The 26,051-nt window shown below is 60.3% G+C and overlaps 1 protein-coding gene across 1 annotated transcript; it reads right to left on the bottom strand.

Moving 5' to 3' along the window:
• Positions 1-2,578: 2,578 nt before the first annotated feature.
• Positions 2,579-25,222, bottom strand: RNF157 (ring finger protein 157). Its single transcript, XM_027795664.2, is given in 20 exon segments — positions 2,579-2,760; positions 2,762-2,817; positions 6,991-7,101; positions 8,598-8,646; positions 8,992-9,057; positions 9,203-9,399; positions 9,930-10,041; positions 10,255-10,363; positions 10,457-10,695; positions 11,050-11,162; positions 11,418-11,577; positions 12,141-12,212; positions 12,502-12,549; positions 12,958-13,001; positions 13,172-13,238; positions 13,353-13,470; positions 13,983-14,129; positions 14,678-14,766; positions 19,297-19,415; positions 24,984-25,222. Coding segments are annotated over 20 exon segments (2,055 nt in total). The 5' UTR covers positions 25,072-25,222; the 3' UTR covers positions 2,579-2,709.
• Between the last annotated feature and the right edge of the window lie 829 nt (positions 25,223-26,051).

Below are 26,051 nucleotides of genomic sequence, written 5' to 3'. Positions count from 1 at the left end.
TGGGAAGTGTTTTAGGGAGGTTTGAGGTAGCTGGGCTGGTTTTGGGGAGGTGCCTGGGTGATGGGTGGGTGGATGCTCCCAGCCAGAAAGGGTTTCCACCCGCCAGACCCCCAAGACCCTGACTGCCCTCACCTTGTAACCATGAAATAACTTGGGACACTTTATCGACATAAGATACCCTTTATTAAACATACTCTTAAAATCCAAAACATGCTCAAAGCAAAGTCATAAGCAGCAATCTGGTTTCCTTCCTTAAATCCCTGATGGGTGGATCAATGGAACAAAGGGCTGATGCCTTTCACCCCACACTGCCAGCACTGGCAGCTCCTGCCTGCCCCTTGTCCCTTCTGGGTGGCTGAGGATGACACCGGTGTCACCCACGCCCAGATCCCTGTGCCTCTCCTGTGCCACAGCAGAGGATGCTCATTTCTTTGCTCACACTCGGGCAGCAGCATGCTGCTTGGTCACAGCATCCTCCCAGCTCCTGACCATCACAGCTCCGCAGTACCTCCGAGTGAGCATCAGGTGCCTGCACGCAGCTGCCCCAGCGTGCAGCTTGCCCTGTGAGCTTGCTTGGCAGCTCCTGCAGCCTTGGGGACAGATACACAGCTTGGAGCAGCCAGAAAACTCTCCCAGTCACTTCCCAGAACCCTCCTGAGCAAGGACCTGCCTGTTCTGGGCTGACGTGCCAGCAGCCACAAGGACTGTTGCAGCTCTACACCATGGTGCCTGGCCAAGCCCAGAGAGCTCTCGTTGTCCCCTCTGAAACCATGAGGAAGGTTGGGCTTTGGTAGACGAGCCATCCCTGGAGCACCAGCCTGGTTTTCCCTCCCCTGCCCATTCCAGAGGGTTAGGGAATAGCTGGCCTCCTGCAGCCCCCCTGGTTTTCTTAGCACAGCAAAATGGTGAATGCCTAAAGCTCTCCCTGCGTTCAGCACAGTGCTGCTGGCTCCTCAGGGCTGGGACACCCAAACCCACAAGTTGACCCACCACGGCACTGGGCAACATGTCCCCATGGGGGGGGACACAGCATGTCGCCAAACAGGGTGCAAGGCTCGTCCCTGCTGCTGCAGCCTTCCCTGCTGTAGCAGCTCCCATCCCATGGGGTGGCAGTTTGGAGATGTCACCCCCCGGCCATGAAGCATCCAGCCCTGGGTTCCCAGGGAGGAGTTGGAGAGCTGTTGAGCTTACAGGAGACATGGTGGAGTGCCAGCTCAGGGGAGGGAGCAGCGGGGTGGCCGCTGCTGACCCCACCTCTGGCAGGACCCACACTGGGGCCACAGGGCAAGCAGCTACCGTGACCCCAGCTGTGAGCCAGGCAGAAAACGCACTCCCCAGCCCCAAAAAGGGCTTTATCCCCCTTTAGGAGCCAGGGCTGTCAGCACAGCCCATGCTCCACCATGGGGACAGGTGGTTGGGACCTGCTCCCCGCATGCACCCTGCAGCTGCTGCAGGACACTGTGATCACTGGATGAACATCTCTGTCCCAACATAGCTTGAAATGCAGTTTCCTCCTGCAAAGAGAAGGTGGTCTTTGCTATCCCATCTGTGTGACAAAACCAGGTGGGGAAAAGGGGGGGGGGGGCTCAGCTTCCTACCCTAGGCTGGCCTAAACAGCTCCAGAACTTGCTAGATTGGGTTGCTGAGTCTAATGCTCCTGGAAGTGGCTTCTGACTGTCCCTGATGCTCTCTAAAGTGGAGCCTGGCCACTGCCAGTGCCACCATCAGGTCCCCAAGGCTGTGGTTGCATCCCTACCCCAACGGTGTACCTGTGTGCCTGTCCCCTGGAGCAAAACCCACTAACGCTGTCAGCCCAGTGCTGGCCAGAGGGATGGGGATGGAGGGGCGGGGAGTAGCTCCCACACCCGCATCCACCCCCTGCTACAAAGTGCAATGGAGAGGGCAAGACAGGTGGGACGGGGGAGTGACACTTTTGGCACTTGTTCCAGAGAGGGCACAGCCCTGAGCCCCAAGCTCACAGCGGGGCGGAAGACAGTGAGGTTAAATTAGCGATGCCCCAGAGGCTGGTGACCAGGGGGCCGGGGGGGAGTACCAGATGCCCTACCCACCCCTGCCACCCTGCTCCGTCCCCTGGGGAAAAGCAGCCTCGCAGGCCAGGCTCAAGAGCCCACGTGCTGCCCAGGAGGAGCGTGGAGGGAGGGGGAGCTAGCAGGGCACCATCACCACCACGCATTAACGGGGACATCCCACGGCATGGCATGGGGACAGCCCATGGCATGGCAGGGGCACAAGCCAGCAAACCTGGGGGGGGGCCGGCCCCCTGTGAAGGTCACTGGCTCATGCACCAAGGATGCCAATGCTTGTCCTTTAACCCACACCCTCCTGCCATTGTCCCCCTCCGGCCACATCCCAAGACCCACTTTGTGGGGTGACCCCGTCCCACCTGCTCCACACGTTGGAAGAGAGGAGCCCTGGGGTGTGAGATGGCCAGGGGCAGGAAGGGACCCCAGGCCGTCCCCATCGGGGCTGGAGGATGGGAAGGTGCTGATGAGGGGCTCCAAAGTGACATGGCTCTCGGCTCCCCTCTGCGTAGCGGGGCCAGGGAGGAAAAGTCAAGGTTACCATCTTTTCTTTCAAAATTCAGTCCTGCTACAGCCAAGGGGTGGAGGTGGCAACGCCGACGGTGCCCGGACACCAGGGTCCCTCTGGGTGGGCAGTGGGGTGCACGCCCCTGCCAAGGCTGAGCCCTCACACGGGCAGGGTGGCCGCTGCCTGCTCCAGGTCTCGGGTGCCGGGGGGGGCGGCGGGGCCAGGGCGCCTGCTGCAGCCGCACGTTGTTGTTGGCTGCCTCTGGGCCTGCGGGGAGAAAACGGGGGGTTAGGGGCTCCTGAAGCCTGCTGGCACGCTCGGCTCATCTTCCCGTGGGGGATGCAAGTTACTCTCCCCAACGAACACCCACCTCCCCAGCCCCACTTTGGGTTTTAGCTGCAGCAAGGGCTGGTGAGTGCCTGCACTTACCTCTCTGGGTCAGGGGAGCCCCTTCAACCCCTCATTTCTCGGGAATGCCAAGGTGCAAACGGGAAGCACACTGCACCATGGCCAGGTTTTAACAGCCCAAATGGAAGGGGGCTGCCTCTGCCCCCACCGTGCCCAGCGAGAGGGCACAGGTAGATGCATGTGGGGGCTGCAGGTTAGGCACCGAGGGATGTCACCCTGGCCAGGGCAGTCAGGGGACTACCAGCAATACCAGGGCGAGGGGTGCCAACCCAGTGCCAACCCCCCCCAAGGTGACGGGGCGCGAGGCGGGTCAGGCTCTGGAGGTCTCATACCTATTCCTCAATGTTAATGGGGCAGGAGTCCGGCACGGCGGCTGCGTGGCAGGAGAGACCAGAAGGCACATGGTGAAGGTGGGAGCGGAGGCGGCGCAGGGGCATGCACGCGAACGAACAAACGGGGTGACTCAAGGGGGCCGGGGGGGCTCGCCACCTGCAAACGGGTCTGGGACGAGGACAGGGAGCCACCGCTGGGCACTGGGCGAGGAGGCTGTCATGCGTGGTGCCCCCTGGGGTTTCGTGCCAAGGAGAACTAAGGGGTGAACATGCTTGTGGCACGGGGGAGCCGGGTCCCCACATGCCTCCTCTCCGGCTGCAGGCTCCCGGTTCAGGCAGCACCCTCCAGCTGGGGCAGGGTGACGGGCCCGTGGCTTGCGTCCCACCACCTAAGTGACCAGAGGCTACACGGTGCCCTTAGGAAGGGGGTGCACCCCCAAAGCAGGGCGGCTGCTCCCACCAGCGAGGTTAAGCCCTGTGCCCAGGGGTGGGGGCAGCTCCGAGCCGGGGGGCCGTGCAAGGGCACCCCAAGGCCAAGGGCAAACACTGAGGCTTTCCCAGAAAGGGAACAACGAAAACCCGCTGCCTGCTGATTTATGGGAGGTGACAGCTGCCGTTTCAACTGGATTTCATGGTGAACTCAGGCTGGAGAGCGAGGCACGTTAAGCCTGCAGACCCCGGAGGGAATGGATAATTAAACAGGACCACACATACACACGCACACCAAAATCCCATTAAGAGGTTGATATTGCATAAGTCGCTGCTGTGCTCCGATGCAGAGACCCAGCTCAGCTCAGTGCACCCTTGGGAGCCTGCCGAGGAGCAGGGCTGGGGGCAGCAGGACACAGTCTGGCCCTGCAGCGGGGACTCGGCCCCCTGCCCACCCGCCTTGTCTCCCCTTGGGCTGTGGGAGAGGGCTCCCCAGCACCATTAGCAGCCGCCAGACCTGCCCTGTGCACGCTGGCTCCCAAAGAGCACTCCAGCGAGACCCCAGCAGCTCGCCTGGCCCAGCTCGGATCAGCTGTGGGTTTAAACCAGCAAAAACCCTTGGGGGATTTCAGGTCCTCTGCTGCTTCCAACGCAGCAGCTCCCCAACCCTCCCCACCTCATTGCCAGCCTTTTCGGCAGGTGCCTCCCCCCAGTTTCTCTTTCCAGCACTGCCTCTGCCACCCTGTCCCATGCAGAGGCTGCGGCCATGGCTGGAGGATGCTCTGAGCCCTGGGAACAGCCCCTGCAACACACCGCACACCCCGGGGCTCTGCAGGATCCACTCAAGGACACAGGTCTGTGGGATTTGTTTAAACCTTGTGTCCTAAAATCCCCGGGATGTGGCCTTTTGACTCCTCCCAAGGCTCTTTCCCACCAGACTGAAATCTGCAGAGAATTCACAACAGCTTGGAGGAACCACACTCAGGGCTTCATTCAATATGGAGAGGGCAAAACCCAACCCATAGGTTTAATCGTGCCCAGATCTCCCTGCAAGAGTAACTGGGGGAGGAATAACAACAATATCATCATCATCTCTGGTCAAGGTGATTTTTCTTTTAAGCTTTCAAGAAAACAGCACCTGGCCCCAAAGTAAAAGTCCACCTCGTTCTTGCCGGCCTTGTGGATGCTGTTACATCCAAACCTGCAAGAAACCTCTGCCCAAAAGGACGTTTTCAGTGCATGCAAACCAGCCCCGCGACTGCAATCCAGCACCACCAGTATTACATCGTGCCTCAAATTATCTCCATCGCAAAGCGGCTCAGTCCTGACAGCAGGTGGCTGCTGGGTGAATGCCCCCGGGGCGGGCGGAGCAGAGGGGCTGGGGAAGGAAGGAGCTGCCCTGAGTCTAAGGAACAAAACCAACATTGCAAAACACCGATTGCAACCAGGAAGCAACCAACTGGCCATTACAGCCCCGCCGGTGGCTGCTCCCCTCCGCCGCTCCAGCTCCCCCAAGCTCTTCCCAGGGCAATCCCCCTCCAACCCCATTCAGGCAGAGCTCTGTGTCCCTGGTGTTATTCCCTCTGGCACCTCTGCCATCCCTAGGGGACCACAGCCAGCCCCAAAGCCCCCATTCTGCACCTCCTCTGCCCCGGCACGAGCAGCAGCCCCCCACTTTTCCCAGCAAACGCTGAGGCCGGATTGCCCCTCTCATGCGGGCGGCAGCGCGGCTCCCTGCGGAGGGCTCCAAGCAGCACGGCCGCCGGACGCATGGACAAACGTGGTGGCCAAAGGATGGAGAGTGCATCCTTAGCTGGGCTCAGCCCAGGGGCCAGATTCTGCACCCCAGCCCAGGCAGGGGACAAGGCCATTGCACTCCTTCCAGCAGAGCAAGAATCTGACCCCGTGCCAGGGCTGTTTGGGCTGCAAAGCTCCCCCTTCCTCATCCTCCCCCATCACAACCACAGGGGACACGGTCAGGGATGGCTTTGGTTGGTGCCACAGCTGGGGGATGCTTTGCCAGGATCCCCAGAAAAGGCAGGGGTGCTGCTGGGACCCCCCCCAGCCCCTTCCCCAGCCCCCCCAGGCTGGTGAGGCTCAGCCAGCTGCTGCTGGAGGGTGATGGAGGGGACACAGAGCATTTGTGGCAGGCGCCTGTTCCTCCCCAAGAGCCTCAGCCATGTTTCTCCAGCACAGAAACCACCAGAAACAGGCGAGGCAGCAGGAGTGGAAGCTTTCCTGGAAGGGAAGAGGGGAAGGAAGGATTTCCCCTCCCTCCAGTAGGTTTCACCCACCTTCTTGGCTCTCCAGCACCCGCTGCGGGTCTGGGACCTGCCACAAATTTAGCTGAAGGGGCAAGGCAGGGCAGAGTTGCTTTCAGCTTGTCCACAAATGTATTGATGGAGACCTAGACCTCAGAGGGCTTTGTCTTAGCTTTTTGCCCCATCTCCCCCACACACAGGCTGATGAAGAGGAGCCTGTGGTGCTGGGCAGGGTCCCCAGGCCACTGCCCCCTTGGCCTATCTGGGGACCCGGGGTCACCAATACATTTGTCACCTTTGGGCAACTCTGGGCGGGGAGGGGACACAAGCGTGGGTTGAGAAAACAGTGTTGGCACAGAGCGAACATGAACTTTCACATGGACAGAGGAGCCTGGGAGGGAGGAAGAAGGAAAAAAAAGGGATGGAGACAAGGTGGGAGGAAACAGAAGTGAAAGGTGGGTGGGAGAGAAGGCATGAAGAAATGGAAAAGAGGGGTGAACTCTGGGGCTCTGCAGAAGGACAACCTGACTTTACGTGCCCTGTCTCCCCAGGCCTTGGAGGAAGAGGAGGGGGAGGCAGGCAGCCCCTGCAGTAAGGCTGGACTGGCTGTGGATCACATCCCAACCCAAAATACTGCTGCTTCCACCACAAGTCTGGACCAGGTTACAGCCGTGCAAGCAACCACCTTCACAGGTAGGGCTGGTGTCCCCAGGGTGCCAGCAGCCCCTGGCCAAGGGACAACGCATCCCAGAAAAGCAAGTCTGCAAGCCCCTGGGGACATCCCAATGGGGACAGGTCACCCTGACCTATGGCTGCTGGGTGGCGACATGCCTGGTGCTCAGCCCCATGCCAGGACGGGTGGTGGGGTGCAGTGAGGACAGTGGGGATGGTGGTGGTGGGGATGGCAGGGATGGGAGAGGAGGGATGGATGCAAAGGGCTGGCATGATGCAGGGAAGAGTGGAACTGTCCCCCCCCACCCCAAGTTCATGTTCAGCAGACGGCCACTCACCAGGTAAGCAGGCCTCAGAGCACAGTTTATTGTCCAGCGCTTTCACGTGTGCGATGCCCAAGTCATTGTTATTGTCACACCTCAGACCGAGGAAAGCGCCTGTCCTCGGGCCTGGAAGGGAGTTAAGGCAGTTAACGCTGCGGCTCAGCGCTGAGGCTTGCCGTTGCCTTTTTAGTGGTGGGGTGTGGGATTTCTGGGTCTTTTCCTCTCCCCTCCCCACTCTCTTTCAAAAAAAAAAAAAATGGATAAAAATGATGCATCTAGACAGGAGTGGGTGAAGAGCGGACAATAACGCCTGGGCACAGTCCGAGCTGCTCCTTTCCTTGCACCAGCCGCATCCAAGGGCAGCGCAACAGCCACGATGCGGCGATGGGCACCACGCGTGAACCTGCCCGGGGTTCAACCAAACCTTCCCCCCGGCACAGCCGAGCGGTCCCGGGTCGGTAGAGCCGGGCCACGGTGGGACCCGTTACTTCCCACCGGAGCCTCTCCGGCACCATCAGCGCGTGCATGAGAGCCGCGGGGATGCCAGGAGGAGGCAGCAACTGGATGCGTGGGGCAAGAGAAGCCGTAGCCAAGCTTTGCAGGGGGAATGGAGGCTTTCGGGGCTGAGGGAGGTAACTGCTTCTTAGCATCACCTGTACGAGAGATCAGCACCCAGGTTCTTACCTGCATCCATCAGATGCAGGCGACTAAACCTCAGGAGGGATGTTCCCAAATAAGCCAGTAGCCCTGCTGATAACGGGCACAGGACCGTGTCCTAAAGAGAAAGGCCATCCTGCTCCTGGAGTTGTTGGAATGCCCATGGATGTCCACCACAAGCCCCAGCTGCTCCTCAGTTGTCCTGTTTGAGTCTCCCCATCAGCAAGAGCCTCCCCGCAGGGCAGCGGTCACGTTCTGGGGATGGGTGTTCCTGCCTTCCAGTTTGGCCGAGTGTCCAGGTTGGATGGGGGAACAGTTTTGGCGTATTTTTGCTAACCAGAGACTTGCAGACATGAGAGGGGGCACACTGGGGGCCTCCCTACTGCCCAAATGTACAGGGGTGACCACGTCTTTCCTTGGCTATCTGAGCACAAGGGAGGAGGCGAGAGGAACCCTCAATGTGCGTGTGTTGGCTTGCAAAAGCACACTGAGGACAGGCTAAAAAGAAATGAGGAAAGCATCCCAAAGGGAACAGTTTTGCAGCCCCTTCCTATGGGAACCAGCCCAGACAGGGGTCCTTAAGGGGGAGACTTCCAGAGATGTGAGGAAAGACCTTTTTGGCAAGGGGGAAAACACAGAGAAGCCTCTTTCCCACTTGGCCCATCGGAAACACCATCAGTTCCTGCACGCCAGCCGTCCCCTGCTCCGCGTCCTGCACTGCGCTCACCGGGGTCCCTGTGGCCAGCTGACTTCCCCCACCCACTGGTGTTCAACCCCCCCGTGGGTGGCTCTGCTGTGACAGATGCTTTCCCAGCCCCAGTGCCCACGGAGTCACCCAGAGCTCTCCCCGACACGGCAGCTGGCAGGCAGGGGAGCTGGGGGCAGCACAGCATCTGCCACTCGCTTGGCTGCCCACCGGTGACAGTGAACTGAAAGTAAGGGGACAACAACCGGGGGCCTTTTACCGTCTTCCTGCGTGGGAGAGGCGTCCTCGTCCTCCAGCACGTCATTGCCCTGCAGCACAGGCAAGAGGCAGCCAGCGTTAGCAGCCCTACAGCGTCCCAGCACCACGCCGGGGGCTGTCCCTGGGTCCCTTTGGGGGAACGTCCCTGGCCCCGGGGGTTCCCATGGACCAGGAAGATGATCCTGGACAGGGGACAGCCCCACTGCCCCATCCATCCCCAGGGCAGCCTCACAGGGACATGGGGGCAGCCCCTTCCCCAGCCCAGCCGTGGGGGAATGTGGTGCCAGCCGTGCAGCTTCCCCCTCCATGGGCACCCAGAGCTGGGCACGGCCGGGGTCCCCGCGCTGTGCTGGGTGGCACCACGGCTCCCAGCCCCACCGGGCAGTTACAGTTACCTCGGCATCGCGCTCCTCCGCCGAGATGCTGACGAAGTTCATATCTGGTGACTCCACAGGCGTCGACTGCAGGAAGACAGTGAGAGAGATGGAAGGGGAAAAAAATAAAAAATAAAGTCTGGTGCCAGTGGGCTTGGAGAAGTTACATCCCATGGGGAAGTTCTTGAACCTGGGGGCAACGGCCACCCATCAACAGCCCCCCAGCCCCTACCTCTCCGTCGGAGGCTGTGGCGCTGGCGGCCGCAGGTGAGGGGAGCATGTCCCCCTCCTCCTCCTCCTCCTCCTCCGTGCCAGGAGCAACATAGGAGCCGGACATGGAGGACACTGTGTCGGTGCTGAGCTGGGAGTGCTGGCTCTGGGAGGAGGCCATGGACATGACGGACTGAGCCAGGCTGCTGCTGACGGGCTCTGGGGGAGAGCGGGGGCTGAGCGGGGCTGCTGGATCCCCCCAGCCCACCAGTGCGAGTCACGGCACAGCACCAGCTAATTGAAAAGGGGGCTAACGGGGAGGAGCGGGGTGCAGAGCCGAGGACTTGCTGCATGCCATGGAGGTGTGATGGGTGAAAAGCTGCCAGCAGCGGGTCCCTGGGGCTCACAGCCCCCGTCTGTGGGTCTATGGAGCGACAAAGCAGGGGCAATCGGTCCCCCCATCTCCAGGTCTATGGGGTGATGAAGCAGAGGTGATTGGTGCCCCCGTGCCCCCACCTCTGGGTCTGTGGGGTGATGAAGCAGGGACAATCAGTGCCCTCATGCCCCCCATCTTCAGGTCTATGGGTGATGATGCAGAAGCGACACCCTGGGGCTTTGTGCAGCGTCTATGGCAGGGTAGGAAGAGGGCCATGCAAGCCCACCCTGCATCCCCCCGCAGCGGAACAGACCCAAGACTACAATGCTGCTCTCCTGCCTTGCCAACACTGGTGAGTCCCACTGTGCCGTACCTTCTGGGGACGAGATGGTGGAGGACAGGGGTGTCCCAGTGCACGAGGACTGGTCGATGGCTCCCGACGATGACAGGGTGAGATTTTCGCTGTCTGGTGTCGCACCACATTCCTGGAAGAAGAAGAGCCCATGGGGAGGTGAGGATGGGGAATATTTGGCAGGGGTGGATCAGCCTCCCCCGGGCATCCTTAGGGATGGAGGAAGACCCAGGAGGGGCAAACCCCAGCCAGCCCTGCTGGTCCCAAGTCTCCCCTGAACATGCCACCCCCACCCCAGTGCCTCGGCTCAGCACCAGCGTGTTTTGGTGTTCCGGAGAGTGCTCACCTCCTCGCGCCGGGCAGGGGATCTCCTCCTGGAGACCCTCAGCTCTGACTCGGTACATGACTTCTCATCCTCCTCCTCGGGCAGGATGGAGGAGTTCTGCGAGATGGACCTGCCCGGAGGGGGCACAGCAGAGGACTTCATCCCTGTCCACAGCCCCCAGAACCACAGAGCCCCCGGACGCTGTGCTCACCCCAGTACTCACTTGGAGAGGCTCTTCTTCAGCTTGAGCCCTGGAGGACCACAGTCAGGGAGACGCTCTAGGGGCGAGAGGGCCCGCAGGGGGGGCAGGGGGCCATCGCTGCCGTAGGAGGGCAGGGTCCCCATGCCCGGGGAGTCCCCCAGTGCTCGCAGTGGCAGGGCGGCTGGCGAGGGAGTCAGTGGCCCATTGAGGGCCTCCAGCAGTGACACCACCTCGTAGCCCGGGGGGATGTTCTCCGAGGACTGGGAAGAGGGGGAAGATGGGGTGAGGGTCCTCCCCAGGCCATATCCCTGCCTCCCTCCCTGACTCCCGCTGGGATCAGGATGCCCCGAGAAGCTAAAAGGTACAGAACGGACAAACTCCCTGCGCAAATGAAAGCCCCAAACCTGTGGTCTTTCCACCCAACCAAAAGCCCTTTCCCTGCAATATCAACCTTGCATTTTTTCTAAGATCAGTTTGCATTAAATAAATTAACCTTGGCTGCAGGAAACACGTGCACCCCCAAACCTCCCACCTCAGCAGGGTGAAGGGGGTCAGGGATCCCACAGCTGCTGGGGTGGGGGTCGGGGGGGGTACAGGCTCAGCCAGGCACTGACCGAGTGCTCCTCGGAGTCAGAGGTCTGCGAGGCGATGATGGGGTTGAAGCTGGTAGGTGAGAGGGGACCCAGCTTTTTCCTCATGGCTCGGATTTGAAGCAAAGCTCGGAAAGCTATGACAGCAGGGATAGAGGGTGGGGTGAAAACCAGGTGCTGAAAGGAGACACACACCCCCACGCACCCCTGCAAAATGCCACCCCATTTCCTAGGAGGGGCATCCCTGCACTGCACAGCATCGCTGCATGTGGGGCTGGAGGGACACCGGGACCCAAGGACGGGAGATGCCAGCCCATTCCCAGAGATGCCAGCCCACTCCCAGAGATGCCATCCACCCCATCCCAGCTGCCAGCTGCCCCCCCAGCCCTTACGCAGCCTGCAGATGGGGCAGTTGTTGGCCTGGTAGCGCAGGGTGTCAGCGCAGGTGTTGCAGAGGCAGAGGTGGCGGCAAGGCAGGATGAGGGTGTCACGGACGTCTGAGAGGCAGACGACACACTCGGCGCTGTTATCGCTCACCTCGTCCTCGGCCACCTGCCCCACGGGAGAGATGGGAACCGCTTGACCCTGGGGTCCCCAGCCCATGTAGCACGAGGGTGAATGCCCTAAAATGCTGGCTGGGTGCCCCAAGAGCTCGCTGTGGGGTCCTGCCTCTGTCCCTGGGCTGTCTGCTCTTGAAATACAACCCTGGGACCTTATCCCTCCCCTCCTGAAGGCTGGGAAATGGGGCCAGAGGTATCAGGCACCCCACGGAGGGATGTAACCTCCACCCCAACTTTTATACCTACAGCACAGAGCATGAGGCACATCCCATGCTTTGAGCTGCACAGTGCCCTCCTAAGCCATCCCTAAGATCCAGCCATCAGTTCCCCCATAAGGGACCACAAAGCATGGGGCTAAAAAAAAAAAAAAAAAAGCTCAATCCTTCAGCTTTCTGCCTCCAGCAGCTTCAATGCCAGCGCAAAGTGTCCCCAAACACCCGCACACCCCAGGCAGCTCCGTGCCATGCTGCAAACTCTCGCCCTGAGCATGTTTTAGTGGCCAGACCCGTGCTAGGGGAAGGGAAGAGGGAAGACCGGCGGGATGCAGGTGCGTACCTTGGAGTCCTGTGTGTTGTACTTGTTCTCGATGCCATAGATCTCCTGCAGGAGGTAGCTCACACCATCCACCTGCAACCCCAGGGGGAAGGGGTGAGGAGCAGAGACATGCCCACCGCAGCCCCCACGGCTCCTGGCCCCCTCCTTGGGCCAGCCCTCCTCACCCCAACACCTGCAGTTTCTCTTTGCATTGATGTACTTGACATTGCACTCGAGAAGCTCCCTGGGAGGCAGGAGCAGGGCAGGGGCACACTGATGCCCGCACTGGGGTTTGCTGCTCCCCAGAAGCCCCTCGTCACCTTTTCCAGAAGCATGTGCAGGGCAGTAGCTGCCACCACCCTGGGGACACCCAAACACTCACCACTTGCTTCTGCTTGAGGGGCTTCACGCAGAAGGTGCCGTCGCTGTGCTGGAGGGGAGGAGAGCACACAGGTGGGCACCGGGGCCGAGCACCCCAGGGACCCCGGTGCTGCAGCACCCACCCGCCCCATAGCTGTTGCCACTCCCTCCTTGCTCCCATCCAGCCCATTCTGCTGCAATTCTGGCTTTTCCTGACACCCCAGTACCAGGCAGCTGTGGGCTGTCATGCACGTTGCAAGGCTGGAGACTTGTGGGAGGAAGGAAGAAGATGGAGTTGAGACCAAATGCCTCAAAAATGGGCGCTTAAAATTAGGGGATGGTCCCAGAATTTCAGGAGCAGCCCCAAAAGAGCCCCAGCCCAGCAGCACCAGCCCGAGCCCCGCAGGGTTTCTCCAGGTTCTCATACCCGGTGGGCATGGGGCTAGCAGGGGCAGGACGGCCCCATCTTGGCACTTACCTTCTCAAAGGTGGCCAGCAGCACGTGGCAGTGCCCAGTGTGCTCTGCAAGACACAAAGGGATGGGCTCAGGGGACACGCAGGGCTCAGGGGATGGGGCAGAGCCGCAGGTGACAGCGAGGAAAAGCAGGAGGCTCTGCCCAGTTGGTGCAAGGGTGGGCATCACAATGCCAGCAACTGGGAAATCTCAACCCAGCAAGGAACCCACTCCTCACCCTCTCCTTCATCCACCACCGCGTGCACCACCATGGGGTACACCTCCCGGTCCAGGTCAAAGCCCAGCTGGAGAGAAACAGGAGGAGAGGCTTGGTGAGATGGAGCAGTGACGAAGGCTTCATCCCACATCCATAACCATACCCAACCCCACGGCTGATGCCACAAGCTGGTGGGACCCACCTCCTCCTCGCTCCACTCAGAGGGGTCAACAGTGTGGGAGGGCACGCAGAACTGCTGGCACACCCCTCGCTTGTAGTGCACCGTCTCCGACTGCAGGCTGTTGTCCCTGGGAATGTAGCTGTCCCGTGGGGAGAGGACAGAGTCAGGGACATGTGGGTGTCCCCGTGCTCCTCCTGGTCCCTTGGCTCATGGGGATGCCAGGAAGATGGAAGAGATAAGGTGTCACTCCTGTCCCCTGCTCCTGGATGCCTTCTTGGGGCTGAGGTGAGAAGTCCTAAAAAGGGCTAAAATAATCCACAAGGCTAAAAATAACCCCAGGGCAGCCAACGCGGGACAGGAGGGGACAGGGACAACTCCACAGCCAACCTGGTGGGGACCAGCAGGAGCAAGGATTTCTCCTGGTCTCAGCCCTGACCTGGAGGTAAAAAGGGAGCAGGATGGGATGGGGAAGGAGTGGTGGGGGCTGGCAGGGACCTGGCGGAGGTGAGGAGCACCCTCCATCCTCAGCACCATCAGCAGCTGCCTTGTGCCCTGAGGAGGGGAGATGCTCCAGCGAGGAGAAGGCTCCGTGTCCATCAGCAGAGCCCCACACCCTAGCTGGGGGGGACACAGCAGGCTGAGGCTCCTCACCTTGCCACCCCATTGTGAAACTCTTCAGTCGCCTGGTAGTAGATAGTTATGGCCACACGGGCGTCCGTGTCGAAGGTGAACTCCACGTTGTAGTGCACCTTGGCTTTACTGACTTCTTCCCCCGGGGTCTTCACCTCCTCTGAGCACCTGGGGAGTACAGAGGGCCCGGGAGGCAGGCACCCCTCAGGGATGGCTCGGGGTGCTCCAAGACTGATTCCTTGCCATGAGGCTGCCCTCGGCACCGATGGCCCCAAAAGGGGCTGCCCCCCTCCATCAGGGGAAACCGAGGCACGCCAGGAGGGCCCAGCATGGCCAAGGTCAAGCCTGCAGACTGGGAAGCGCTGCAGGCAGATTTCAGCTGTAATCCCAAATCTCCCAGCCTGGCTGCAATCCCCAGCCTCCCCCCAACAAAGCCTTTGCAAGGCGGGGGAGGAAGAAAAAGCAAAGCACTTCAAAGGTAGCACTAAGCTCCTTTAATCCCGCAGCACAGCCAGTGCCCGTGTGCGGAAAGCTCGCCGTGCCAGGAGGGGAAGGGGCACATGTGTACAGCAATGGCTTGTCCCCTGCATCCGCCTGCGCCACGATGAGAGCATCCCCGTGCTCAGCATCCCCTGGGAGCATCCAGCCAGACCCTTCCCTCCCCAGGGCTCATGTTCATGTGGTGCCCGGCCCCATCTTCCCCCTGCAGGGCTCACTTGACAAGGCGCAGGGTGTCCTTGCGGATGTTGATTAAGCTCCTGAGGGTCTTCACGGGTTCCTGAGGAGGTGGAGCAGCATAAGGGAACTAGGACAAGAGAGACACCGGTGAAGGCAGACACACGTGGCAGGACTACAGTGGCCACGGACCTTAGCCCCAGACTCCCCAGTGACCCAGCCCCGACCCATCACCCTGTATACAGGGACCCAGGGTGGCCTGCGTATCCCGATGGGTGCTGAGCACTCACAGCTCCCACTGGCACCTGGGTACCAGGCAGCATGATGGCACGGCCTTCCCTCCGTGAAGAGCAAGCCCAGACTTTGCAGGTGACAGCTTCACCAGGGTGGAGGCACACACATAGAGGGGTTGTTCCTCGACCCTTCAGCTGGAGGGCGAGGGGGACATGGGGCACGGGGCAGGCAGGCAGCTGCTGATGTATTTTTAGGCTGCTGATGCAGCGCAGAGCTGCTGGATGAGGCTGGTCAGGGGGAGGACGAAGCTCCCTCTCTGCCTGCAGCCAAGGAACAGGCACAAGTGTCCTTGTCTTCTCCCTGGGATGGATTCCCAAAGCAAGGAGCCAACAGGGCAGCCAGCAGCACTACAAGGGAAAGGTGTCACACCATCCTCCAAGGTGACCTTGTCCTTCCCGGTCCTCCCTGTCTACCCGCACAGAGGCTACAGGACTTGCTGGGGAGAGGGGACATGGTGGCAGCCAGTGGACACCCTCCCCTTGGCACTGCAGCCACCCAAAGGGAGCTGGGGTGTTGGGGAAGGGACGCCAGACCCACCGCCCCACTGTCTCCCAGGCAGGCTGAGCCGCAGGGAGGGATCAGCCTCCCCGGGGGGACAACGCAAGCACACGTGGGAGTGACAGAGGCTTACACGGGGATTAACACCCGGCTTGTTGGTGAGCTGTCACCGTGTGCCAGGGGACAGCCGGAGCATGAGGTGCCATCGGGGATGGCAGATGCTCACAAGAGCCTAAGGGCTCCATTGCTGCCTTGGGAGAGGGAAGAGCTAACCAAGCCTGGGTCCCTTGTGCCCCCCGCCCCCCCAGCCCAGTGGTGGGAGGTCAGGGACAGCCAGGCACCCCCTGCACCCCAATACTGAGGGGACAAGACTAAACTGCACGTGGCCCTGGGGACCCCCACAGAGAGCCAAGTGCCCATTTGCCATGTCCCTGGCGCCCTCACATGGGAAAGCCATTGCCAACCTTCCCCGTCCCCAAAGCCATTGCCAACCTTCCCCGTCCCCAAAGCCATTGCCAACCCTCCCCGTCCCCAAAGCCATTGCCAACCCTCCCCGTCCCCAAAGCCATTGCCAACCTTCCCCGTCCCCAAAGCCATTGCCAACCCTCCCCGTCCCCAAAGCCTGTAGAGCAGGATGGATGGGGCTGGGGGACCCATGCTGGGCTCAGAGTGATGGGATGGGACAGGCTGCTCACAGGATCAGGCAGCGCAGGCACAGACCTGCCCCATCCCTCCTCCACCATCCCAGCATCACCTCCTGTGTCCCACCACCCCACGTCTCTGGTCCCACTGGTGGCAGAGAAAGGCTAAAGCCTGGGCTGGCCCCAGTGTGGCTGATGGCACCAGAATCTTTGAAGATGAGCCCAGAGCACCCTGGAACTGCTGCCCCCTCGCTTCCCTCTGGGAGGGGAAAAGGGTGGCTGAGTCATTAATCTGGTGTTAATGTGCTTTTTAACGAGTCATTAAGTGTGCACCTGCAGAATCACCCCTTGCAGCTGGAAGGGAGCAAGTCAGAAAAGGCATGTCACAACGCACTGTGCCCTGTCACGATACATCCTCTGCTATTCAAATTAATGAAGTAATCCAATCTTGCTCATTTGCACCTTAGACAGCTGAGCCATACCCAAACCATCCCGCAGTTAGTGGCAGAGCTCGCCCTGGCAGGGAGAGCACCCGTGGGTGCAAGCCCCCTCCCGCCGCAGCACCCAGGGGTGGGTGACAGAGGAGGAAAGGGGCAGCCAGGTCCCCTGGGTGCAGCCCTGCAGGGGCTGGGCAGGATGGGGAAGTGCCGCAGGCAAATTTCATGCTGCAGAAACCACTTTGCCATCACAGTTGGGCCTTTTCACACCCACGTGCAGGCTCTTTTTTTTTTTTTTTTTTGGAGGGGTTGGGTTGGGTGTTTTTTTTTTTAAACGAAATTTTGCAACTTGGATTTGCACCGCATAAAGGGGCTGTTTAAAGGACTTTGCACATCTCCTCGATGTAAACCAAGATGAAAAACAACAGGGAAAAAAACCCCTCACTGCAACCGTTACTCATCTAAGAACATTGCCCATGTGCCTACAGCAACATTTGGTCCAGGCTGGCTTCTGTTAGAGTGAAAAAAAAACCCCAAAAAGCACCCTCAAAAATCTTTCACGGGGTTTTTCTAGAAGCAGACCCAGGTGGGTTTGTATGGGCAGGGAAACCCAGGGGCACATTTCAACAGTCCCCAGCTTCCCCTGTGCTCTCCACAAGCAGCTTCTCTGCTCCTCAGCCCCTGCAGGGGTGTTGCAGCACAGCAGCAGCTACTTAAACCTGTAACACCCTTCCCAGCCCCTTGGGAACCTGTTCCGAGCTGGAAAATCCAGATTATCACGTATCTGTGGAGGGGAAAGTCTGCACAGCCTCTGGGTGCTCTGCACATCCCCACAGCAGCAGCGCTGTTAGTAGCTCAGACAAGGTGCTCAGCTCAGAGAGGACCTGGCCCACAATTTTTCCAAGACCTCCTGGTCTTTGATACTCAAGGATCCCAAAATAAATCCCCCACCAAAAAGCACTGGCCAGCTCTGATCTTTCCAGCCCAGCCAGGGCTCTCACAGCAGGCCAGAAGACGAAGGCATCACAGCCAAGAAGCATCAGGACAGGTCTTGAAGGCAGCATCAGAGATGCCCAAACGGTGCCTAGATACAGGCTCAGACCAGAAACAACACAGGTCCTCCCCGACCCCTCCCTGAGCCCCCAAAACTGGCCTGACCCAAGAGCCCAGCCCCAAAACACCCCTGATCCCCAGGGAGACAGGACCTCAGCCACCGCTCTGCAGCCCAGGGCCGTCAGTAATTAAGCCGAAGCAATGCAATTTAGTTTGCAACGCTATATTAATTCTCTCTGCTGTTTCCAAGCTGTTCCTTTACCTTCCCCGCTGCTTCTGCTGTCAGGGCATTTGACTTGGGAACTGCTCACTGGGCAGTTTAGAGGCTTTTACTGTAATCAAGAGGATTTCTCAGCGCTCACTGACAACCCGAGTGCTGACTTTACATTTTCTGGGGAAGCACAGAGGATGGAGAGAAAGGCGCTGGCTTCGCCCACCCAGCACTCACAGGTTCTGGGGGGTGCTCCTGCCCTTGGCTCTCTTGGGATCCCTGTTCTGGCACAGCCCAGGGCTGGGTGCTTCCCCACTGAAGGACCGTACGATGCTGCCAAAACGCTGCCAAAGCTGATTTGAAGGAGGAAACACAAACCAGGACAGCAGCAGCCTTACCAGCACAACACAGAGCAGGCAGCGGTTTAGAGCCGGGCCACTAGCACCAAGCAAGTTAATCTTGACACAGTAAAAAAAGCTTTGGTGCCTTTTAATTTCTCACTTTGATTTTTTATTTTTTTTTAATACGTGACCCCCGCACTGCTCTAGCTGCCACTGGCAAGCTGCCCCGCTGAGATGCACCCACAGGAGCAGAGGACGTTACCCCCATGGCTGAAACCCCGCTGTGCGGACGGCTCCACTCTTACGTCCTCCCTTTCCAAAGGCAGCGAACAGAAAAAACACCTCCAGGACCACAGGGTCCCAGGACCTCCCCTGCAGCCGTGTTTCCTCGTGCCCTGGGACCAGCTGGAGCCACAGCACCCAGCACCACAAAACCCATCAGTGCTGCCCACAGCCTCCCCCAGCCCCTTTTAATTTTTTTTCTCCCCTTTTTTGCTAGAGTTTGGGGAACACTTTCACCTGCTCCTGTTCAAGCTACTCTACCCCACACCACTGGCACGTCCCCCACCACATGCTCCCTTGTGGGCTGGGAGATGGCTCCTGGCTGAGCTGGGAAAGGCAGCGAGAGGGAAGGACTTGTGCTAAATCAGCCCATTACCCCTCGCCACCTTCTTTACCAGCTCATGTTTTTAAGCTGGTGGGTTTGTGCACCCAAGCAGCCTTTGCAGGTCAGAAAACACAAGCAGGTCCGCTGACCCACCACAGGGGTTCTGCAGAGAGCTGCACCCAAAGGCAGATGTCACACAATCGGCATTCAGTCACCATCAGGGCCACATCAGTCCATTCCCAACCACCTGCAAACCTGTTCACCCCTTGCAACCCAAGCTTGGCAGCGAGGCGAGAGACACAGCAGTAACGTGGCATTGCTGTGGAGCGCACGGATGCGGGCGGACAGGCTGAGACCCGGGTCAGTCCCTAGCAGAGCGAGTAGCCAGCCCTTGTATTAGACATCAGAGAATCCACTCAGGCTACCCCAGGCATGCTTGGCTGGCTCTGCCCCGGGGGGGGTGACAGCCAGCAGCCTTACACCATGCACCCCCATGACACACAGAGTCACTAGCATGGGAAGAAGGGGCATGGCTGGGCCCCAGCGATCCCCCCAGCCCCAATCCCCCCGGTGCCCACCATCACAGGCCGGTTCCCCAGGAAGTTGAGGTCGCTGTTCTCGCCGAAGAGGTAACCCTCGGGGTGCGTGGAGTCAAACTTCTCGCCGCCCATGATGAAGTGGTTGGCAAAGTAGCTCCCTGGAAAGAAAACGGAGACCACCTGAGTGTGAGGGGGGGGGGGCGAGGCCGGGGCTTCAATCAGGTGATGGAGCGACATGAAGCCACTGAACTGGTGGCTCAGAGGTGGCTTCGCTCCCAGGGACACCTTGCTGGGAGCCTTTTGGGTTGAGCTGACACTGCCGGCCCCCAGGCAGGCAGAGGAGGAAGGGGAGCTTGTCCTGCCCTCCCCTCTCCCTGCCCACATCCCCCTGCTGCCAGCAATCCCTGCCCGGCCATCAGAGCTGGGATGGGGAGAGGCTGGGGGCAGGGGTCCAGCCCCACGGCAACGCCCAGCACGGGGGCTGCTCCATCCCATGGGATTTAATGGGTGCAGATTCATACCCCAGGACGTCGGCTGCATCCCCCCGGAGCGGGGCGCCTGCTCCCCTTTCCCTGCCTGGAAAATCCCTGCGAGCCCCAGCCTGGCCTGAGCCTCCCAAGGTCACCCCGACCTTCAGCCATCCCCGCGCTGGCAGGGGCGGCCGAATCCAGGTCTGCGAGCGGGAAGGGGAGATGGCTCCCGGGAGGGCAGAGCAGCCCTAATCCTCTGCATAAACACCAGCAAAATTCCCGAGGAGGCAGGGGAGGCAGCGGCCGCAGCCTGTCCTGCCCGAGCACTGCAAGCCAGGATGGCTCCCACATCTTCACGGACGCTGCCGGGAACGGGGGGCTCAGGCCAGGCACGGAGCCCTCAAAACAGGCAGGGCTGCTGCCGCCCAAAGCCCGGTGCTGCAGACCCCCTGGGCCATCTGAGGCCAGACACCTTCCCAGGTTTGCTGCAGCCACCACCAGAAAGGTGGGCAAAGCACACCTGAACTGAGTTGTGTCAGTTCTTAGCCTGCAGCCTTCCCCAGGAAGGGCTCACCTGCAGGAGGGAGGATTCTGAGAGGCTGTAGACCCTCCAGGAGGTCAGCAACCCCTCTGCAAAGCGCTGCACGTTGCCCTGGTGAATGCCAGACAACAACCAGCATCCCTTCTTCCCTCACAGGGTGAAGCACAGAGCCAAAACACCAGCGTGTCCTGTCCCCTGAGCTGGAAGCAGCCCCCAGGTCAGGCAGTTCTTCACAAGAAGAGATTTTTTATTTTTTTTTCCTGCCAGCCTGGCCAGGAGCTGACTGGTGCCAGCTCCTTGTCTGTAAGATCGGGGCTGTGGCTGCCTGGGGAAAGCACGCCATGGCACAGGATCCAGCCTGGGCAGGACGGTTGGGACTTCTTGCATTGGGAAAAGGAATGGAAATGGGGAGGTGAAGAGGGATGGGGCAGCAGAGTGGGGCGAGCAGAAGCACCGGGGGTCAGGAGAGGCAACAGATGTAGGACAGACAGCCCCCTGCACCCCATCAGCCACAGGGACAGGGTCTGGCTTACAAACACCCAAGAGCACAGAGCCACCTACACCCCCCCGCCCCTGGGACACCCCAAAACTAAACCTTTGGGGTCTGCAGATAAAGGAGTTCAAGCCTGGGCTGTTGGCTCTGCTTCTGCAGACTGAAGTCAGAGCTTGCAGTCGGTTTCCAGCAGATGCAACGACTGCCCAGGGGTGGATCAGGCCTTAATACTGCATTTAAAAACTAAAACTGAGCCCAAACCCAAAGGGTAGGAGGAGACAGGACCTAACGCCGGGGCGGGAGGGATGAGAGGGGCCATACAGCTTCACTCAAAGGCCCTGTGGCACAGGGATGCCCGGATGCAGGGCGCCCGTTAGCAAACGTCAACCATCAATTATTGATGCCTGCTGCTTTCTGGTCCCATTTTCCATGTACATAATTTATAGGCAGCTCCCCAGGGAAGGATGCAGCCACGTGAAAAATAAACCCAAGAGCAAAGAATCTTCAGAGCTGCCTGCAATGGCACGGCCGGGGAGAACAGGGTCATCCAGAGCTTTTCCTGGCACTGACCTGGGGCAAGAGCTGGAGATGGGGAGGGGTGAAAATAATAATAAAAAATATTTTTAAACCTGCAGAAAAGCTACCCCAGCACTGGAGAAAAGCTGGAAAATGGAGCTCAGGCTCTCTGTGATGGCCCCAGGCATGGTTTGGTGGATGCTGGGGGCTCCCATAGGATGGGCAGAGCAGGTGAGGACCACGCTGGCATCACCCAACACTTTCTGCCAGGGGTTGGGAGCACCCCTGGGCGCTGCAGGCTCCCCAGCACACCCCGTAAGTGGCCCAGGGGCTTCACCTCCCCCTTTGCAGCAGACAGCAGGGCCCTGTGCTCCCTCCCAGGGAAAGTCCTCTAAACACTTTGCCATTAAATGAGAGCCTGGAGTGATGCTGGGAAAAGCCCAGGGCATCGGCAGAAGCCTGCCAGCCCCACTGGGTGCCGGTGACCCCATGGGCACAGCTGGGTGACAGAGGAGGGAAGAACCTTTCCAGCCACAGCCACCTTATTATCAGCTGATTATAAATCCTTAACCAACGCCTACTCCCAGGGAAGGAAAGCCCGTCAAGGACAGTCACATTGCAGAGGGAAAGCCAGGTTTTAATGAGATCTTAAACTTCAGAGGCCTGGCGAGCGTGCAGGAAGGGCTGAACAGAGCAGCTGCTAGAAAGAAGGAATAAACCAAAACTGCATGATGTTCCTGGCAAACAAAGTGTGTCCTGCATGCCTGCCGACACCACCATGTGGGACATATCTAGCACCAGCCAGTGCCGTAAGGCTGTCAGCCCTTTGTCTCCGTGAGTGCCAGGGATGCCACCTTGCCCAGATGTCCCAGACAGGTGAGGACCCCACAGGCACAGACTTGGCTGTGCCCATGGCTCTGGCACACATGGGCACACATCCTGCGTCGTCCCCCAAGCCATCGCTGCCCTGCTGGGGTCTGGCTTGGCTCTGGCAACGCAGCCTCTGGCTCCTGAGTGTCAGAGCCTGGATGTTTCGGCAGGGTCACAGCCCTGCTCTCCAAAAGGGTTAAAATAGAAAAGCTCATTTTCAGCCCATCTGCACACTCCCAGCAAGGGAAGCGCAGGGTTTTGCACAGCCTGCAGTCACCCCAGCCAGGTGGCCATGGCATGGTGCTGGCACAAGGACACCCCGTGGCAGCACGTGCCAGCACGGGGTGCTGTGATGGGCACAGCACCATCTGGGTGATGCCCTGGCCAGTTAAAAGGCACTGGGTGCTTCTGCCCCGGGGCGTCCCATCACCGCCTGGTGAGCTGGCATGCTGCAGCTTATTTAATTCAGCACTCTAAAGCAGACAGCCAGAGCCAGCAGCAGCCGGAGGCAAAGCCAAACCCTGACCACAGCACTGCTGCGTCAGCCATCACCCACCACAGCCCCCCAAGAGCCCCCAGACCGCTCCCTGTGCCATGGCAGTGGCACCACCCCGGGGCTGGGCCCCCAGATCTGGGGGTGTCACTGCCTGGGTAACCCCTTTGCTCCTGTTCCCAGCCAGGGTCCCACTTACTGTCCCCCCTCCCATGTGCCTCAGGGGAGCTCGATGCTGGCCTTGGCCAGGGTCAGGGCCTGAAAGCCGAGGACTTGCCCCGGTAGCCATCCCACTAGCCAGGCAGCGGGCTCCACACACAGCCCCTGCCTGCTCCCCCTCCCATCGCCTTTGCTGACGTGACATTAGAGCCACTGAAGTAAATCTCAGCCTTTGCCTTAAAATACTGGTTTAACTAATGCCATTTGCACCCTGCCTGGAGGGGACGGGACCCCCAGGATGGGAAGGGGAGATGCTTGATGGGGACTAGATGTGGCTGCCCTGTTCCCACGGGTGGCACTGGCCATCCCCAGTGAGCCTGCAACCAAACAGCCAAAGCCATGTCTCACAGAGGGAAATGCCCTGGCGTCCTGTGAGACCCCCCCCCTGGCCCCATCTGGGCCACGTTTCCAAAGCCAGTGGCTGTTTCCAGGGAGCATCTGAGGCGAGAGATGCGCTGCCGCCACAGAGGAATCAGCTCCGCTGCCTGGCACATCTTCCCTCACGGCTGCTGGCAGCGCTGAAGGCAAATCCCCTCACAGATTAAAAGCAAACCAGCCATAATCTCCTGCGGCCACCAGCCCACCCCTCATTCCAGCGCAGATGGCCATGGCACCTGGGCACCTCCTGCCCTGCTCCCCGAGGATCCCAGGCAGCACCAGGACTGTCCCCACCAGCTCTGCCCAGGCCCATCCGTAGGGCCCAGCTGAGCACACTTGGGAGCCCCAGTTTCTCCCTGAAAGCCAGAGTTAAGCATCAGCCAGGTGTTCTCTGCCAGCTGAGATGAGTTTGGAAGTGCTCAGCTGGGTGCACTTGCTCCCCCTGAGCAGGGCACGGTACAGGCTCCTTCATGCCCGGGTATCTCAAGAGCCCCTAACTAAGGTGTTCCAAGCCAAAATCCCTTGATGCACAGAGCCACAGCCCCTGCAAGGAGCAAACCCACGATGGGTTGGTCCAGCTTCACCTGGCATCAAGGTGACAGAGGCCTTGAAACCATGAAAAAGGGGGAGCAGGGGGAGCCCTCAGAAGAGCAGGCTGCCGCCTCGGGCCCGCAGCGCCCCAGTTAACCCGCACTACTGCAGATGTGCTGGCCAACCGTACAACCCAGTTTAGATTAAAATTTAAAAAGAAAAGCTAAGCACGGCTTTTCAAGACAAGAGTAGGGGTTTGTGTTGGCTGTAATTCTTCCTAAGGAGGTCTTTATTTGTAATTAGCAAGTAATTTGTCACAGCACTAACGATCCAAGCGTTTACCTTATCCTATTAACTACCAAAATAGTTACCTATTAATAATATTCAGTGCCACAAGGATCCTGTGGCAATCCCTACATGCACACACCGTGCTCCAGGGCATCATCCACCGATATCAGTATTTCTGCAGCTCTGAAGCACTACCCACCCAAGGAGCAGACTCCATCCCCTCTCCTCACCGCGACCCCTGCATGCCCCCCCCGGACACCCGCTCAGAGCGGTCCTTTGCAGGGAAAAGCGAGACAAGGAGGGGAGGGCCGGATTTTCCAAGGTCACGCACAAGGTTTGAGACAGAGCCGGCCTTGGGAGCGGGAGAGACATGACCGCCAAGCCTCCAGGCGAGGAGCCGGGGAAGGAGAAGTCTCCCCACGGCAGGGACTAGGGTGCTGCTATGGGGCAGAGCCCTGGCAAAGGGGCCCCCCCTCCGACCCTTCCCACCCCAGCCTCCATCAACCCTCCTGGGAACATAAATCCAGGCTTTTCCCCAGCAGCCAGCACCGGCTGTAAAAAGAGCTCCAGCTTTCCCACCCGAACGCCACGGGCCACGCATACAAATAATAATATCATTAAAGTCGCATCAACTCAGCCAAGTTTGGAGCCGGGTTTGGCTGGCAAAGGGGTACCCGGAGAGGGGGCACCCCGCGGGTGGGTCCAGGGGTGCCCCCTCCTTGCCGCGCCCCACAGAGCCAAGGTGCTCAGCACCAGCCCTGTATTTTTAGGGTGCCCCCCCCCGAGCTGCATGCAGTCAGGGTTTGCTTTGGGGTGCGCAGGGGCATTCCCGACCGCAGCAAGGTCGTTCCCGGTGCCTGCCTTGCTCGCTCCCCCCCCCACCGCCCAGCAGCGGCACCGGGACGCGGGACCCCCCCGGGGGCTCACCGGATTTCGGGGGGTATCTGTAGACGGAATTAGCGGGGATATCCACTTCCTCCACCCCTGCGTTTTGCCGGCTGGTCAGAGCCCCCATGGCCGGGCCGGGGGGGCTCAGCGGGCGGGATGCGGCGGGGCGCCCTCCCGCCCGGGACCGGCACCGGGGCTGGCGGCGGCGGCCCCCGCCCGCAGCATCCTGCGCTCTGCGCCGCGCCCGGCACCGCCTCCGCGCTAGCGCCGGGGCTGCGCCAATGCGGGGCCGGGCCGCGCCGGGCGGGGCTTGCCTTGCCCTGCCCCGCCCCGCCCCGCCGCGGCTCGGGGGACAAGGACCCTGCTCCCGTGCTCCCCCCGCCGCCGGTGGCACACGCGAGCCCCCAGTGCCGCCAGTTGCTCCAGTACCGCTCGCTGGTGCCCCCCTGCACCATTCACCTGCCCCACCCCACACACCCCCCAGTCGAAAACTCCAGTGACCCGCCCCCCCCCCCCCCCCCAGCATCATCCTCCTCCCACCCTCACCCCTGGGTGAGACTGAGCGGCAGCCCCGAGACCCCCAGGGGCTGCCTGCCCCCCCCGGGCTGGCTCAGAGCACGGCCCCCCTGGCCCTGTACCCCCCAGCCGCCCGGGAGAAGGCCAAGCCCCCCGTTTTTCCCAGCAGCTCGCCTGGCTCAGGGGGAAGGAGACAGAGCAGGGGCTGGCACGGGGGCTGAGCCGCTCCCGCAGCACCCCAGGGCTGCATAGTGCTGGAGAGGGGGGTCAGATTAAAGCCCCCCCAGTACACACCTCCATCTCCTCCATCCTGCCTTCCCAGCTCCGCTCCGCACCAGGAGCAGCTGCGTTTGCCGGGCGCTGCCTCTGGAGGCAGGGAGCTGCCTGTCTGCTCCAGCGCACCCCAACACTCCCCCAACCAGCTTCCCCCAGTTCCCTCAGTGTTAAGCTACTGGGAAGCATGGGCCACCTTCGCATTTCCCCCTTGGAGATAAAGGTGAAGGATGGACCCTTCGACCGCTCACTTAAAAACATGGGTAATTAATTAGTCCTGCAGCGCAAGTTAGTGGAGCATCACATGATTTTGATTTG

This window comes from Falco peregrinus, chromosome 2 (genome assembly GCF_023634155.1).
Source record: "Falco peregrinus isolate bFalPer1 chromosome 2, bFalPer1.pri, whole genome shotgun sequence".
Classification (NCBI taxonomy): Eukaryota; Metazoa; Chordata; class Aves; order Falconiformes; family Falconidae; genus Falco; species Falco peregrinus.
This window is presented reverse-complemented; position numbering and strand designations above follow the sequence as displayed.